This window comes from Pseudophryne corroboree, chromosome 1 (assembly GCF_028390025.1).
Source record: "Pseudophryne corroboree isolate aPseCor3 chromosome 1, aPseCor3.hap2, whole genome shotgun sequence".
NCBI lineage: Eukaryota > Metazoa > Chordata > Amphibia > Anura > Myobatrachidae > Pseudophryne > Pseudophryne corroboree.
This window is the reverse complement of record NC_086444.1, coordinates 579,591,587-579,610,929: the sequence shown is the minus strand read 5'-3', so window position 1 is coordinate 579,610,929 and position 19,343 is coordinate 579,591,587. Positions and strand designations below refer to the sequence as shown.

Here is a 19,343-nt window from a genome sequence, read left to right as displayed (position 1 = left end):
GAGGCAAAATCTGCACCATTCCAGGAATAATTTTTCAATGAATCTGTGGTGTCGCAAGTGTCATCTTATGAATGGTGGACGAGCCAAAAAAGCGCTATTGAAAAAGTTAATCCTAATGTATTTCCCATTATTGAACAACTTCTGACTGCTCAATCATCTTCAACTAGTGTAGAAAGAATTTTTTCTTCTTTTGGTTTAGTTCATTCAAAGCTTCGAAACAGACTGGTAGCTGAAAAGGCATCTAAACTAGTGTTTTTATTCAAAATGTTTAATGCCAGTGACATATCCAATGCTAATGCTTAACTACTTCTTTTTTTTTTGTTTGTGCGTTTCTTTGAAAAGTACTTTTGCATGTTTTAATTATATTTAGTCTAAAATTGGTTTTATTGAAAGATTTCAAATAAATCATATCAAAGCCTATTAACTTTGGATTGGTAATGTTAGAAAGCATTAAAACATGGTTGACCAAGGTTTCTAATACATAGCAATGTTTTGCAGATTATAATAACAAGGATTCAGGGCCATTTCTAGCCAATTTGGCTCCCAGTGCGAGATTGAAAAATGCCCCCCCCCCCCATAATCACATAAGAAAAAATGCCCCCCCCCCCATAGATATAAAGAGGAAAACAATGCGCGCGCGCTCCCGGCAAGGGGGCGTGGCCTCGTTAAAATGGGCATGGCTTTAAGATGGGCGTGGCCTCATCTGATCTCATCATCCTCGTTAATGCAAAAAAAAATTGGTTTAAACCAAAAAAAGTAGGGTTTTTTTGTTTTGTTTTTTAAACTGTTTTTTTTCAACCCTGGCACCAACCAATCAGCTCCAATATGTAAATTAATAGTTAGGAGCTGATTGGCTTGTGCGTTTATCACCTTGCACTTATCACTGGTTTATCACTTCCTTATGCCATCTCCAGGCTTAATACATCTGCCCCATTGATTGTGTAATTGTTCGACTTTTCTGCTAATATACTGTAATTGCATGTCATTCTATACTACTGTAACTATGGGGGTAATTCAGACCTGATCGCTGATGTGCATTTTCGCACAGCGGGCGATCAGGTCCAAACTATGCATGCGTATGCACCACAATGCGCAGGCACGTTGCACAAAGCAGATTGCCACCCAGCAATGGGTTTGTGCGATGGATCCGTTCGCACGGGCGATCACAAGGAGATTGACAGGAAGGTGTTTGTGGGTGTCAACTGACCGTTTTCAGGGAGTATCTGGAAAAACACAGGCATGTCCATGGGTTTGCAGGGAGGGTTCCTGACGTCAATTCCGGTCCCGGACAGGCTGATGTGATCGCAACAGCTGAGTAAGTCCTGGGCTGAGCAGAGACTGCACAAGATCTGTTTGTACAGCTCTGCTACACATGTGTTTGCACACTTGCACAGCTAAAATACACTCCCCCTGTAGGCGGCGACTATCTGATCGCAGCAGTGCAAAAATCGCTTGCTAGCAATCAGGTCTGAATTAGGCCCTATATATTTCTATCAAAAACCCACTAAGGTACTATGATTCAAACAGCAAAACTCATGCTCTTGATAGTACCCCTCCCCTTTCTCTACGTGTGATATAATGGAACGGCACAAAATATTTTGGTGTACTGTATTCTTGGGCCCAGAACTAATACAGAATTTCAGGCAACTGAATTGGCACATAGGTAATCTATGCTAATACTTATGGCTGAGACTAGGATTATATTTCCACCTTTGTGGAAATCCCCCCCACCCTCCACGCCAGCCCAAGGTCTCAATATGCCACATGGCAGTAGGTGACAGTGCAATGCAGGGGGATGCAAAGGTTGAAAAAAAGAGGTAGAGGCGGACAGCAGAATGAAGGGGGAGGCAGTGAGTGACAGGGGGAGGCAGTGGGTGATAGGGAGGAGTGACAGGGGAGGCAGTGGGTGACAGGGAGAGGCACTGAGTGACAGGGAGAGGCAGTGAGTGACAGAGGAAGCAGTGGGTGACAGGGAGACGATGACAGGGAGAGGCAGTGGGTAACAGGGGTACAAGAATAATGTCCTGTGCAGTGCTGAGAACAAGAAGCATGAACCTTGGTGGGGCAGGAACACAGCAGCCTCTGCTCTGTCCGTGATGGCCCCCGCACCTTGTGCATTCCTCAGTTCGGCACTCGGTCAGGCAGACTGAGAGTGCCAGTTGCACTAGTTGTGAGCTGCCTTTAATTCACAGACAGCAGTGAATCAGAAATAATGCAAAGCTGTCTGTAAATTAGAGGCAATATGTGGATGTGATCATCAGCGCTAAGAGGTGGCAGGACTCCTCTATATGTCCGGCACACACAAGGTCAGCCCTGCCTACCTAAGGTAAGGGCAGTGGTGCCCATCCTGCTCTCTGAACTGGGTTATTCATCTGACATTGCTCAAAATAGTCTGCGGGGGGACCAGGGGATAACTCATTGCTGGTGTGGGCAGCAGAATGGCTCCTTTGTTCACAGGGGCCCCAATGCAATGCACTTGCTGCACCAATGGTAATTCTGCCTCTGTTCAAAGAATCCAAAGAGGATGTTCTAAGGTTTTGATTGATTAACATTTAAAACCAAGAGAGAAATTCCAGTTACAGTTTTCAGAGAAAAGAATTTCAAATATTGCGTTTGTGCATTTTTACAATGTTTCCATCAAAGAATAGTGAATACTGCATCACAAATATTGTTCTTTCTGTATTCCAATTCTAATCATTAAAAGTTAATTTAATTACATAACTATAACAAAATAATAATTAAGCTTGCCTCGAAAATTATTCTTCTTTTTAGCTTCTTAGCAAAATCCCTTTTAGAACACAAGTATTAGAGCACTGCTAATGTAAGGACTTTTTCAGACACCATTATACCTAACTACAAGTAGCTAAACATACAATGAAAGTGATAATCAGTGTCCCGGGTAATCTCAAAGTGTGTACACACGGGCAATTTTTATTACGATTTGGACTATATAGTCAAAATATTAAGAAAATATAGTGCATATTGCATCATGTGTATAGTCCTTGCGATGCCGATGTGCGGTCCCGCAGGATCACCATCGCAAGGAAAAATAGACTGTGCAGGCAGTCCAACATGGACTGTATCGGTGATGCCGGGCTCTGGCCACATCGAATAGTCAATCTTGGTCTGTACAGCACATCGCACCGTGTGTACACGCCATCACATAGATCTTGCAGCCTTGCAATAGCAAATGGTCATCACCTGAAGCTGTTAATTCCATCAATGCAGGAGGCCCCATTCTGGCACGGTCCACTTTGACATTCATTAATGTTGTGTTCACACAGTTTGCCAGTATAACCAAAAGGACACACACACTGAAAGTCTCCTTTCAGATCTTTACATTCGCCATTGTGTAAGCAAGGTTTTGATAAACACTCATCTATTTCAATTTCACACCGTGTGCCTGAAAAAAAATCAAGTAAAGCAAGTTAATATTAATAAATAGTAAGCACCCCCTTTGATTACTTGGATCTATACAAAAAAACACCTTGCCTAGCATAATATTTGCCTAAACCCACTAGCTACATAGATCTGTACTGTATGCAGTATTTGTTTATTTTCTATAGATTCATAATTGTTTGGGCAACATAAAGTATACTTACATAATTGGCCCTGTAAATGTATTAGATTTACTTATCAACACTGCAAATCTAGTCCAACACTGTATCCTTTCCAAATTAAACTCAAGAGTCTATTTAATGTCCAGCAGTCAGCCAAAACTCAGGGTTTGGATTTCATAGGACTTCAAGCAATTTATTAATGTGTAAATTAGAGATTCTCTAGCTTTAACCCATTTAACAGATATCACTCCCATAGACGTCCATAGGGATGGCAGAATTAGGGAATTTATCAAGATTGCGTTACTTTTAACATTGGATCATTTACCACCAGAGAGGCTTACTGGATCCCTGGTTGGGTCACAGCATTATGTGCCTACCTTAGCCATGCTTGCACCGGCATTGCTAGTGAAAAGGGACAATTAGCCGCCTTGGTATTATAAATAGCCATGGTACTTTATTATGCATTGCTGCATTTAGCAATGATACATAATGATAGTTACAGGCGAACTGGCAACAAATTATAAATAGGGGGGAATTCAAGTGTTTACCCGCACCTGATCTCCCGTCTAAGGTGACAGGAGATCGCAGGGTGATATTCAACTGTCCCCTGTTATTGCGCTGATCAGTCGGCAAAACCCGAATAGGGATAGTCTGCTGAGGAGGTTGGGGTTATGGTGGTTAGGGTTAGGCTGCGGGAGGAGTAGCTTAGGGTTAGGCTGTGGGGTGGGTTAGTATTATGGTTAAAATACTTACCAGATTTCGTAGGGATTTGGAACGTTGGGATGCTGCTTTGACCATAGAGATCTTGTGCACTGGGTTATCGATACAAACCCACTCCTATATATTTTATTTATTATTTATTGGCAGTTATTTATATAGCGCATATTCTGCAGCGCTTTACATAGAATATTTGGCCATTCACATCAGCCCCTGCCCCCAGTGCAGCTTACAACCACATGTACACGCAACACACATTCACAATAAGGTTAATTTTTGTTTTGAGCCAATTAACCCTTGCAGCATAATTGTGGGAGGATACCGGAGTACCCAGGGGAAACCCACACAAGCACGGGGAGTATATAGAAACTCCACACAGTTAGGGCCATGGTGGGAATTGAACCTATTACCTCAGTGCTGTGAGACAGTAATGCTAACTATTACACTGTCCGTACTGCCCATATACAGTATGACAGCACTAGCCATGTCCCCCTTACCCTGTAACCTGCGAGTGCTGAATTGTACAATGATACAAAGCTCATCAAATAAACCTTCTTTAAGGTATATATATAGGAGAGAGAGATAAGGAGAGAGAGAAGGGATGAGGTACTGTAGGAGACACAGAGAGAATGAGAAAAGGAATGAGGTAAGATAGAGATGAGTGAGAGGTGGGTGGGGGTGTGGTAGGAGAGATAGGGGGGAGGAAGAGCGAGAGACAGAGAGAGAGAGAGAGAGAGAGAGAGAGAGAGAGAGAATCTTATTTAACATCTGCTATAAAAAAAATGACCAGGTAGAATCTGAGAAAGCACCAAACATACTGCTTGCGTGAAGACATACACTGAATTTGCAACTGCAGTAATTATGTATGAAATTAAATTGTATATTAAGCTTTGTATTGCATGTAATGAAACTCAAATCAATATTTTATCTTTGTCTTGATTGCAACTGTATATAAAGACTATTTAGCATAAGGTCACTTACACGCTTGGTTACTTTACGCCTGTAAAATCATCTAATAAGTAGTCTTCTACCAGGGAATACCATGGGATCATAATAGCTATATTCTCTGATACTGAGGTTTAATGCTGAGACAATAGACATCGGGAGTAAGCCCTGATGCTTAGAAAATTGTCATTTACTATTCTCTGCAGGTGCTAAGACAGAATGCTGAGGCTGGATATCTGCAGGATGCATTACATTCTCCGTTCTGCCACTGGTATCAGAAAGATTAACTTACACTTTTTTATGGAAGCAGCAGGATGTCTTGTACAGTATTTAGCAATAACGATTAGGGATACTAAATCAGGCCTTTTCATGTTATTAGGTATAATGGAAAAATACGGTAATATTATACTGTAATATTACAAGCAAAGATAGCCCACATACTGTGACCAGAGAAGGAAAATGTATTTACAGTAATAGGGCTTAGGGGTATATTCAATTGCTGTTGAAACTGCCGTCTTGTAGGAAAGACGGCAGTTTACGTCTTTTTCAGGTCGGAAGGGGTTCCGACCTATTCAATCCCCGGCTTTTTTATCCAAGTCGGGGAATTCGACTCGTCGGAAAGCACGTGGATCGGCAGAATAGCTGCCGATCCGCGTGCTTCTGTCGGAATCCGACCATCTCAATCCGACTTAAAAACAAGCCGTATAGAGATGAGGGAGCTGAGAGCAGCGGGGAGACAGGGAGAGCAGCGGCTATAGCAGCGTAGCCTGAGGATGGGGCACCACCGTCGTTCATGGCAGCGTCCACCCAGCTCTAGCAAGCGAGGTTCCCGCTTGCTGGAGCCTGGACATTGCTGTGAGGTCTGGCTCGGTGACACTTTATGGAAGACCATGGTAAACATTTTAGTTCACGTATGCATGCAGTGCAGCGTAACCGGGGGATGGGGAACCACCGCCGCTCAGGACAGCGTCCTCCCGGCTCCAGCAAGCGAGGTCCCGCTTGCTGGAGCCTGGACGTTGCTGTGAGGTCTGGTGGCGGTGCACCATCCTCCTGATGCACTGTGCTGTATCCACTGCTCTCCCCCGTCTCCCCACGGCTCTCCCCCTCTCAACACCTTCATCTCAATCCGACTTTTTTTAAAGTCGATTGAGATGGTCATTGAATAGGTCCTGTCTTGAACTGAATATACCCCTTAGAGCAGTGATTTTCAACCTTTTTTTTACTCGCGGCACACCGAACAATATTTTAAAATTGCCAAGGCACACCATCAGTTCCCCACAGAAAAAAAACAAAAAACACACATTGGCCCTCACAGTAAAAACAAATCCACACATACATTGGCCTACACTGAAAAAAACACATCACATTACTAAACATAAATCATGTTGCTCCCTACATAAATCACAAGGCCCTCTACATAAATCAATCACATTGCTCCCCACATAAATCATGTTGCTCACACATAAATCAATTACATTTCTTCCCATATAAATCCTGTTGCTCCCCACATGAATTATTCACATTGTTCCCCCCATAAATCCATAAATCCTTTTGTTCCCCACAGGAGAAATAACATAACAAATATTAGCCCCTACCGGTCAGCTGTCCTCCTCCCTGTCCCTCAGTGGTGGGGGTTGTTCATAGTGGATAGCTGAGAATACTAAGCAGCGGGCGGTCGGGCAGGTGTGGATGTGGGTGGGCAAGGAAAGCTGGTGGGCTGGCTGGGTGGTGAGACGCGGCGGCCGTGACCTATGATATCACAGCGCCATGTCATCAAGGCACAGGTCACAGCCGGATCATGACTGATCCTCTAAGAAGAGCCTGGGCCAACAGTTCACTCTGAAGGTGCAGGAAGCTGCTCTGGCTCCGCGGTACACCTGCAAATGGTCGCGGCACACTAGTGTGCCACGGCACACTGGTTGAAAATGCCAGCCTTAGAGAGTTAGATCTGATGCTGAGGTGGATGGAACATGGACATACAGTATGTGCTCCCAGTGATGTGCGGTCAGGGTAAGCAAGGCAGGTAGGCAGAACCTCACCTGTCAAACTTCAGAATACTCCAGAGTTTTGACTATAAAAATGACTAGAATAATACAAAGAAGATGTTTATAAGTTATGTGTGTGTAAATCTGGCTCTGATACTAGCCAGTGCCTTGCCAGCCATTGACCCCACCCCATGTAACTGTGTGCTCCCACCCTGCATGCCTGAAAAAATTGCATCCAGATGTGTCCTCATACACCAAGCCTCAATGCGCCATGCAGTGCCAGTGGCGACCCTAGCCAATTTGATGCCCTATGCAAAATTTTGGATGTGCCCCCTAGCACTGCCGCTAGTTCTGCATCTGACCCAGCAACACTCAGGCAGTGGGGCCCACTGGGAGGTTACTCTGTGCCTCTGTGGGCCAGTCCAACCCTGCATAATGCCCCAAAGTAATGCCCATAATACACATAATTCCACACAGTAATGCACCTTACACATATGGCCCACATTAGTAATGCCCATAATACACATATTACACATAATTCCACACAATAATGCACCTTACACATATGCCCCACATTAGTAATGCCCATAATACACATATTACACATAATTCCACACAGTAATGCACCTTACACATATGAACCACATTAGTAATGTTCATAATACACATATTACACATAATTCCACACAGTAATGCACCTTACACATATGCCCCACATTAGTAATGCCCATAATACACATATTACACATAAGTCCACACAGTAATGCACCGTACACATATGCCCCACATTAGTAATGCCCAAAATACACATAATTCCACACAGCAATTCACCTTACACATATGCTCCACATTAGTAATGCCCATAATACACATAATTCCACACAGTAATGCACCTTACACATATGAACCACATTAGTAATGCTCATAATACACATAATTCCACACAGTAATGCACCTTACACATATGCTCCACATTAGTAATGCCCATAATACACATAATTCCACACAGTAATGCACCTTACACATATGCCCCACATTAGTAATGTCCATAATACACATATTACACATAATTCCACACAGTAATGCACCTTACACATATGAACCACATTAGTAATGTTCATAATACACATATTACACATAATTCCACACAGTAATGCACCTTACACATATGCTCCACATTAGTAATGCCCATAACACACATAATTCCACACAGTAATGCACCTTACACATATGCCTCACATTAGCAATGCCCATAATACACATATTACACATAATTCCACACAGTAATGCACCGTACACATATGCCCCACATTAGTAATGCCCATAATACACATAATTCCACACAGCAATTCACCTTACACATATGCTCCACATTAGTAATGCCCATAATACACATAATTCCACACAGTAATGCACCTTACACATATGAACCACATTAGTAATGCTCATAATACACATATTACACATAATTCCACACAGTAATGCACCGTACACATATGCCCCACATTAGTAATGCCCATAATACACATAATTCCACACAGTAATGCACCTTACACATATGCCCCACATTAGTAATGCTCATAATACACATATTACACATAATTCCACACAGTAATGCACCGTACACAGAAGCCCCACATTAGTAATGCCCATAATACACATAATTCCACACAGCAATTCACCTTACACATATGCTCCACATTAGTAATGCCCATAATACACATAATTCCACACAGTAATGCACCTTACACATATGAACCACATTAGTAATGCTCATAATACACATATTACACATAATTCCACACAGTAATGCACCTTACACATATGCTCCACATTAGTAATGCCCATAATACACATAATTCCACACAGTAATGCACCTTACACATATGCCCCACGTTAGTAATGCCCATAATACACATATTACACATAATTCCACACAGTAATGCACCTTACACATATGAACCACATTAGTAATGCTCATAATACACATATTACACATAATTCCACACAGTAATGCACCTTACACATATGCTCCACATTAGTAATGCCCCTAATACACATAATTCCACACAGTAATGCACCTTACACATATGCCTCACATTAGCAATGCCCATAATACACATATTACACATAATTCCACACAGTAATGCACCGTACACATATGCCCCACATTAGTAATGCCCATAACACACATAATTCCACACAGCAATTCACCTTACACATATGCTCCACATTAGTAATGCCCATAATACACATAATTCCAAACAGTAATGCACCTTACACATATGAACCACATTAGTAATGCTCATAATACACATATTACACATAATTCCACACAGTAATGCACCGTACACATATGCCCCACATTAGTAATGCCCATAATACACATAATTCCACACAGTAATGCACCTTACACATATGAACCACATTAGTAATGCTCATAATACACATATTACACATAATTCCACACAGTAATGCACCTTACACATAAGCTCCACATTAGTAATGCCCATAATACACATAATTCCACACAGCAATTCACCTTACACATATGCTCCACATTAGTAATGCCCATAATACACATAATTCCACACAGTAATGCACCTTACACATATGCCCCACATTAGTAATGCCCATAATACACATAATTCCACACAGCAATTCACCTTACACATATGCTCCACATTAGTAATGCCCATAATACACATAATTCCAAACAGTAATGCACCTTACACATATGAACCACATTAGTAATGCTCATAATACACATATTACACATAATTCCACACAGTAATGCACCTTACACATATGCTCCACATTAGTAATGCCCATAATACACATAATTCCACACAGTAATGCACCTTACACATATGCCCCACGTTAGTAATGCCCATAATACACATATTACACATAATTCCACACAGTAATGCACCTTACACATATGAACCACATTAGTAATGCTCTTAATACACATATTACACATAATTCCACACAGTAATGCACCTTACACATATGCTCCACATTAGTAATGCCCCTAATACACATAATTCCACACAGTAATGCACCTTACACATATGCCTCACATTAGCAATGCCCATAATACACATATTACACATAATTCCACACAGTAATGCACCGTACACATATGCCCCACATTAGTAATGCCCATAATACACATAATTCCACACAGCAATTCACCTTACACATATGCTCCACATTAGTAATGCCCATAATACACATAATTCCAAACAGTAATGCACCTTACACATATGAACCACATTAGTAATGCTCATAATACACATATTACACATAATTCCACACAGTAATGCACCGTACACATATGCCCCACATTAGTAATGCCCATAATACACATAATTCCACACAGTATTGCACCTTACACATATGAACCACATTAGTAATGCTCATAATACACATATTACACATAATTCCACACAGTAATGCACCGTACACATAAGCTCCACATTAGTAATGCCCATAATACACATAATTCCACACAGCAATTCACCTTACACATATGCTCCACATTAGTAATGCCCATAATACACATAATTCCACACAGTAATGCACCTTACACATATGCCCCACATTAGTAATGCCCATAATACACATAATTCCACACAGCAATTCACCTTACACATATGCTCCACATTAGTAATGCCCATAATACACATAATTCCAAACAGTAATGCACCTTACATATATGAACCACATTAGTAATGCTCATAATACACATATTACACATAATTCCACACAGTAATGCACCGTACACATATGTCCCACATTAGTAATGCCCATAATACACATAATTCCACACAGTAATGCACCTTACACATATGAACCACATTAGTAATGCTCATAATACACATATTACACATAATTCCACACAGTAATGCACCTTACACATAAGCTCCACATTAGTAATGCCCATAATACACATAATTCCACACAGCAATTCACCTTACACATATGCTCCACATTAGTAATGCCCATAATACACATAATTCCACACAGTAATGCACCTTACACATATGCCCCACATTAGTAATGCCCATAATATACATATTACACATAATTCCACACAGTAATGCACCGTACACATACACCCCACATTAGTAATGCCCATAATACACATAATTCCACACAGCAATTCACCTTACACATATGCCTCACATTAGTAATGGCCATAATACACATAATTCCACACAGCAATTCACCTTACACATATGCTCCACATTAGTAATGCTAGTAGCTTTTTTTTTTTAATAAAACTTAGTTTGGCTTGCTGGTGTGCTTGCAGTCAGTGTGTGCGCCCATGCAGCTCCCTAGATCCGTGACTGCGTTTAGTGAGATGGGGGTGGCAGGATGGGTGAGTGCTTGCACTCGAACCCGTTAAAGGGGCACACGTACAAGGGATATGACCTCACGGGGTATGCCGTCCTTTGGAAGCCTCATCCTTTATTTTAGCTTGCTGGTTGAACACAAAGTCCAGATACTGCCATACTTGCTGATTATACAAAAATATCAGTATCAAACATGTAGCAACTGTTCATTCTCTTCACTGTTCAGTGTGTTTGCTGGTGTCTGTTACTCCCAGCAACTGCATGCCCTTTATTTTATACTGCGGGAGCAATAAGCTCTGCTCTCCATTCTGACGCATCTGAAATTCATAACTGAATAACCGCTTGCGCTAATTAATTGAAGGCAACATGACATGAAAACACACAAGTTAATTAATTAAGATAATTTTAATGTCTATAAAATCAATTATATATGAGTTAACTAGACACAATCATAAAAAATTGAGTTAATTAGTATGCGCATACAAATAAAAAAGCTAAATGCTAGACCTACTATTTGAGCATAAGAGGTGGATCATATAGCTACTTGTGACCACAAAGGACTGATTCAATAATCATAGGTTGACAGTGTCCTGAATTTTCTTCTCAAAAAAGGACAGTCCCATTAGATGTGCTCATATAAATTTGTTTAAGTAAATACCAAATGTTAGGTTGAACTAAATAATCAAATGTGGATGGTTCTTTTACATGTGATAAAGCTATCCAGACAACATGGAGGAAATAGGTATATCACCCGGGGCTTGGTGCACGGCAAGCACCTATAGAAGAAAGCTCCCGTCTGCCACAGTACGTGAGTGGCGTACTCCGTCTCCCACTGTGTCAGGTTCTCATGCACACACCTTATATCGCTTTGAGAGATAGAGGTTGGTCCGGCTCCCGGAGCTCTGCGCACTGCAGGCGCTGATCAGATGGTTTTGCTCCCGTCTTTAAGCCGCCGCATATAGCGTCCTCCCGTCTCCCGTTTAACAGTCTCGAGCAGCGTTGCACATCAATAAGGACCTAGATGCAATGTCCACTGGGTCACAAAAGGGCACCTTCTTTGACGCGTTTCGCTTCTAATTGAAGCTTCCTCATAGAGTTTTACTCTATGAGGATGCTTCAATTAGAAGCGAAACGCGTCAAAGAAGGTGCCCTTTTGTGACCCAGTGGACATTGCATCTAGGTCCTTATTGATGTGCAACGCTGCTCGAGACTGTTAAACGGGAGACGGGAGGACGCTATATGCGGCGGCTTAAAGACGGGAGCAAAACCATCTGATCAGCGCCTGCAGTGCGCAGAGCTCCGGGAGCCGGACCAACCTCTATCTCTCAAAGCGATATAAGGTGTGTGCATGAGAACCTGACACAGTGGGAGACGGAGTACGCCACTCACGTACTGTGGCAGACGGGAGCTTTCTTCTATAGGTGCTTGCCGTGCACCAAGCCCCGGGTGATATACCTATTTCCTCCATGTTGTCTGGATAGCTTTATCACATGTAAAAGAACCATCCACATTTAATTATTTGGTTCAACCTAACATTTGGTATTTACTTAAACAAATTTATATGAGCACATCTAATGGGACTGTCCTTTTTTGAGAAGAAAATTCAGGACACTGTCAACCTATGATTATTGAATCAGTCCTTTGTGGTCACAAGTAGCTATATGATCCACCTCTTATGCTCAAATAGTAGGTCTAGCATTTAGCTTTTTTATTTGTATGCGCATACTAATTAACTCAATTTTTTATGATTGTGTCTAGTTAACTCATATATAATTGATTTTATAGACATTAAAATTATCTTAATTAATTAACTTGTGTGTTTTCATGTCATGTTGCCTTCAATTAATTAGCGCAAGGGGTTATTCAGTTTTGCTTTTGGTACACCTGGTTTTAATCAGGTGAGATTGTGTTGGCCACATCCACAGGCCACTATACCCTGTTTGCGGCTATTCAGATTGCATGAGTTGCGTGAGCAAGTTTAGATTGTCTTGTGTGGATTGGGTGTGAGTATAGATCTAGACACCCATCCACAACTGTTTTAACATAATTATTATTAATAGCGCCAGACACTAGTATTAGTATTTTGAGCATCTGAAATTCATGCTGCACTGACAATTCATATAGAACTAGCGCAACGCAACTTACAGACCACGTTAGAGTTCTGGATGGCAGGGGAATTTTACGGCATGGACTGAGAAATAAAGTGTGGGGACAACACTGCCCATGTTATATCCTTGCAGACACCTGGAGTTTGCACATGGTTAAGGGACACAGGATAGCAGGGTCCCCCTCCTCAATGTGCACAAGCAGTATAGGTGATGTCAGATTTATGTAGAGCAGTCTTCCAAAATACACATGTGGTATCATAAGGAGCCATCAAGTAATAACCTTATATAGTCAGTGAAAATGTCACAGGTCCAGGAATTGCAGTTACTGGGCTTCTGCTGTCTGAGTTCTCACAAGTCAGAGGCATTCAAGTATGTCTGATGGAGTTCAAGGGACTGCCTGCATTCTATTTGACAAATGTAAACAGCAGTGTATACAAATACTGATTGAATACATTTAGAAAGTAACAGATAGTTTGCAGAAAGTCCCTTCCAGAATGAGATACTGCAGGGACATGCTTGGATGCCCTAGGCAAATGCCTAGCCTGCCTATAGCCTAGGGGCGGCTCTGGTGACCGAGAGAGCTGCACCAAGCACTGCAGATGACACTAAATACGACTCAATCTGCACCAGAGACGTCGGGTTGTGATGTTAACCATACAAGAATTAGTTTTAAATAAGTACAAAGTTGCAGATGAAGCACAACAGAACTTGTCTTTAAAAAAGCAGCGGCTGCTGCAACATAGTACTTCCTATACAGATTCAGACTCATTCACACGCAGATGTACAAGTCTCGTTAAGCAGTTTTGTTGCATGTGACTAAAACGCATATTTGAGTAAAAAAAAATATGCTCAGCGCAACCCGAGTTGCACGGGACCTTGCGCGATGAGTAAAACTGTTTGGCGAGACTGTAGCAATAGTAAGGACACAGATGTATATTCGTCCATCTGCAGAGTTGTATGCCCCCTATCCATAGGCTTACTGTAGTTTTCTACTTGACATCATCATTATCAGTGCGCACCAGCACCATGTGTAACTCCGCAAAGCCTGCAGTTCTTTCACTGCACCCACAATGAGATTTGCTTACTGGCACACACAAGTACAGGCCACTCGTACATCTCCAGAATGTGCACGAGTAGCATATGACCCTGCTACACCCCTACGTGCGTACATGTGTATACTGAGCATACCCATTGCACAAACAGGCAAGGAACCCTCTGCCAACAGGTATACATTTATCTCACACCAGGCACATTATACTCAAACAATAGGATCAGGAAGACGGGGGTAAAATGACTCATCATGTATCCAAGAGTATCAGATATTTTGAATGAGACAATCTGTAACTATTGAACATGTCTGCGGGCATGCATAATGATGTAATTTATTATTATAACCTCACCAAGTGAGAAAATTAGGAATTGGAGCGTTACCACATTCTGAGCCTATTTTATTTTTAATATAAATAATGTCCTACATTAAAGCTGGGTACACAGAGACGATATCGGCCCAAATCGGATTGACATATTGGGCATATCGTTCAGTATGTATGCTCTTTATGTGGGTGCCCACGGCTGGTTGTGCTGCACGGCCAACCAGGTGATATCACATTTGACCTGGTGTATGCTAATGAAGGATGGCTTCATTAGATTGTTTTGTACCCAGGATTCGATATGTTGGCCTGTCGGCTTACATATATTGGCTGGGTACACATCACATAATGTGTACCAGCTTTTGTAACACAATTTCTACTAAGTAAATCTTATACACTAATAGCCTTAGATGCAATCACTGTTGAATGTCATATTATTATCTAATAGGGATTAAAAATAATAATACAACCCTGAGAATTTTTACATAATTGGTATTTAATATACCTATTAGGGAGGTCATGAGTTTGATTCCCGCCATGGCCCAAACTGTGTGGAGTTTGTATATGCTCCCCGTACTTGCGTGGGTTTCCTCCGAGTACTCTGGTTTCCTCCCACAATCCAAAAATATACTGATAGGTTAATTGGCTCCTAACAAAATTAACCCTTGTGTGAATGTTTGTGCGTGTATACAGTATGTGGTAGGGAATATAGGGGGTCATTCCGAGTTGTTCGCTCGGTAATTTTTTTTGCATCGCAGCGATTTTCCGCTTAGTGCGCATGCGCAATGTCCGCAGTGCGACTGCGCCAAGTAAATTTGCTATGCAGTTAGGAATTTTACTCACGGCTTTTTCATCGTTCTGGTGATCGTAGTGTGATTGACAGGAAGTGGGTGTTACTGGGCGGAAACTGGCCGTTTTATGGGTGTGTGCGGAAAAACGCTACCGTTTCTGGGAAAAACGCGGGAGTGGCTGGAGAAACGGAGGAGTGTCTGGGCGAACGCTGGGTGTGTTTATGACGTCAAACCAGGAACGACAAGCACTGAACTGATCGCAGATGCCGAGTAAGTCTGGAGCTACTCAGAAACTGCTAAGAGAGGTGTAATCGCAATATTGCGAATACGTCGTTCGCAATTTTAAGAGGCTAAGATTCACTCCCAGTAGGCGGCGGCTTAGCGTGAGTAAATCTGCTAAAAGCAGCTTGCGAGCGAACAACTCGGAATGACCCCCATAGATTGTAATCTCCACTGAGAGCAAGGACTGATGTGAATGGTTAAATATTCTCTGTAAAAGCACTGCGGAATATGTGTGCGCTATATAAATAACCGGTAATAAATAAATAAATAAATAATCTGACTGTCAGTTCAATTGACACTGCTGATGAACTACTAGATAATACTGTAATGAAACTTTCATTGTTGGTCACAAGGGGGAGTTTTTCCTAAAAAGTAAAATCACAGTGAGTCAGCGTTAAATAGGATATTATATTACCAGTTATTCTGTAAGGACATTTAACAAATTAAGGGGCATATTTATCAAAGCCTCATATTGTGCCCACGATAAGTATAATTTCTTATCGCAGTATATCGTTAAAATAAGAAATTATTTATCAGGGATCCCTGCAAAGTCTGAAAAAGCTTATACAAGAACCCAGCAGAACTACTGCACATTCACAGTCACATGCAATCGGTCAATGGGGGTCATTCCGAGTTGTTCGCTCGGTAAAAATCTTCGCATCGCAGCGATTTTCCGCTTAATGCGCATGCGCAATGTCCGCACTGCGACTGCGCCAAGTAAATTTGCTATGCAGTTAGGAATTTTACTCACGGCTTTTTCATCGTTCTGGCGATCGTAATGTGATTGACAGGAAATGGGTGTTACTGGGCGGAAACAGGCCGTTTTATGGGCGTGTGGGAAAAAACGCTACCGTTTCCGCAAAAAACGCAGGAGTGGCCGGAGAAACGGAGGAGTGTCTGGCCGAACGCTGGGTGTGTTTGTGACGTCAAACCAGGAACGACAAGCACTGAAATGATCGCAGATGCCGAGTAAGTCTGGAGCTACTCAGAAACTGCTACGAGGTGTGTAATCGCAATATTGCGAATACATCGTTCGCAATTTTAAGATGCTAAGATTCACTCCCAGTAGGCGGCGGCTTAGCATGAGCAAATCTGCTAAAATCCGCTTGCGAGCGAACAACTCGGAATGACCCCCAATACCAGAGAAGGATCCAAAGGATACCTGGCAGAAATAAATGTGATACTGCAGCCTTTAGGCGTCAGTGGCTAACCCTGTCCAATTAGCTACAGTATCAGGAGGTAAGCTGCTAGACACATTTGGCCACAGCAGACTGCATTTGTCAATGAAAATAGAGGGGTCGCATCATGAGAATTCTTAATGCAGAAACCCTGCAAACAAGATTTTTTCAATATACTCTTGAGTTATCTTGCACTATTCCATTAATTTTGTTTTAAATATTTTGTTTTAAATAAAATAGTAAAACATTTTATGGTTAAAATGAATTTATTTGAGGAGCCAGTGAATTGCTTACTGGAGATTACCTTGTTTTTTGTCTCTTTGAAAAGTATTAATCATGTTACATTAATGTCTATGTTTATGCCATTAACTGGGCAGTGGTTGGTGAAGAGCCTAGAGAGTATTAACGTTTCTTCTACATCTGTCAGGGACTGATGCACAGTCACTTTGCTTACAAGTCTAAACCAGGCCCAAAGATACTTCCCCAAAGCATCAATATGTCACTTCATAGAGGCCATCTTACATAATAAGACATTTTAATTATAGAGCACAACCAAACATAAAAATAGTCTAATAAACAATATCCAAATTGCACTGGACATCACTTGCATAAAGAATTGGATGCATGCTGAAAAATGCCTTGAGGTGCCTCAGAATACTTCAAGGTGAATGCACACCTCCAACTTGATCTAAAGAAATGCCTTCACAGGCTAGTGGTACATCATTGTCAAGGCGTCTAGGGAGATGGAAGAGGTGTACTGACTGTGCAAAAGTGAGCGAACCCGCTAGATTGGCCTGCACGGCAGGCCAATCTAGCAGCAGCGATAGCGATGCGCGGGGCTGCGCATCGCTATTGCTGTAGGGATTACACACGGAGCAATAATGCTGAAATTCTAAGCAATCTAGTCAGATTGCTTAGAATATCGCTCCGTGAGTAACCCCTTTACAGCTATGCTTTTACATTGCTTTTCAAAAGAATAGCACACACTATTTATGTAAATTCCACGCAGAATTTTACACTTGGAGTGATGATGGTGTTTATTCATTTTGCTCTGTCATGTGGGATATAAGGAGGGAGACGCACAAATGGAATAAAATTTATAGGGGATTTTGGGCAGGACTAAAATGCATAGGGAAATTACGATCTAAATATTTAAGGTTAAATTGCACAGAACAGAAATTCTGTGCTGAAATGTCAAACAAAAATAATTTGTGTGTATACACTTTGTGTTGCCGCTGTATATGTGTCAGAGTGATTGCTGTATGTACTGTATGTCAGGGTGCTGTACAAATACTGAAATCCTGTGAGCTTTCCATGTGCTTTATTAACTTGTAAAGCAAGTATTTGAAATTTATCCTCAAGAGGCTGTGAAATATATAGATAAAACATTAATTCTCTCCACATTAATTTAAACCCCACACGTCTAAAGCCGAGTAAACATTTTGGAGATATATTAAATGTCCGTCATCAGAAGGGGGTTGTCCCATCTGATGTGCTGCACGTTAGTTCGGATGACCCCACAGATGATGGCATGCAGATGAAAGTGAGATGTACCTATATCGCACGGTCATACACCGTACAGTGCAGTCTGTTTTACGGCCATGCGATACATTGGTACATCGGCCATGCCGATGGCTAAATAAACACATGTAATAATGTGTACCCTACCTAAGAATTTGAGCAGCTCTGACCCAGGATAAATAAGGCAGTTACATTTTAAATACACAGAGCTTAAAGAGTAACACATATTTATTCTCCTAAAGTTGTTCAATGCATAACTCCACCACTAGATGTCCTAGAAGTCAAAGGGGTATATGCAATTGTGGTCGAATTCCCGAAATTGGCGAATTTCGGGTCATTTTCGACCAAAAAAAAAAATTCGCCTATGCAATGCAGTGCTTTCTGACCAAAAAACGGACTTTCAAAATTCGACTTTTTGAAATTCGACTTTTTGCAAATTCGACTTTTCTGCAATGATACAAGTGCTGCAATTCGACCAAAGCATATTCAATTCAAGTTTGGAAATTCGACAGCAGTGCTTTTAGA

At 41.5% G+C, this 19,343-nt stretch overlaps 1 protein-coding gene across 1 annotated transcript in view; it reads right to left on the bottom strand.

Moving 5' to 3' along the window:
- Positions 1-19,343, bottom strand: part of SVEP1 (sushi, von Willebrand factor type A, EGF and pentraxin domain containing 1) — a 598,519-nt gene that overhangs the window by 180,055 nt on the left and 399,121 nt on the right. The window contains exon 24 of the mRNA XM_063914219.1: positions 3,202-3,403. Within this exon, the coding sequence (XP_063770289.1) occupies positions 3,202-3,403 (202 nt within the window). The remainder of the gene's footprint in view (positions 1-3,201; positions 3,404-19,343) is intronic.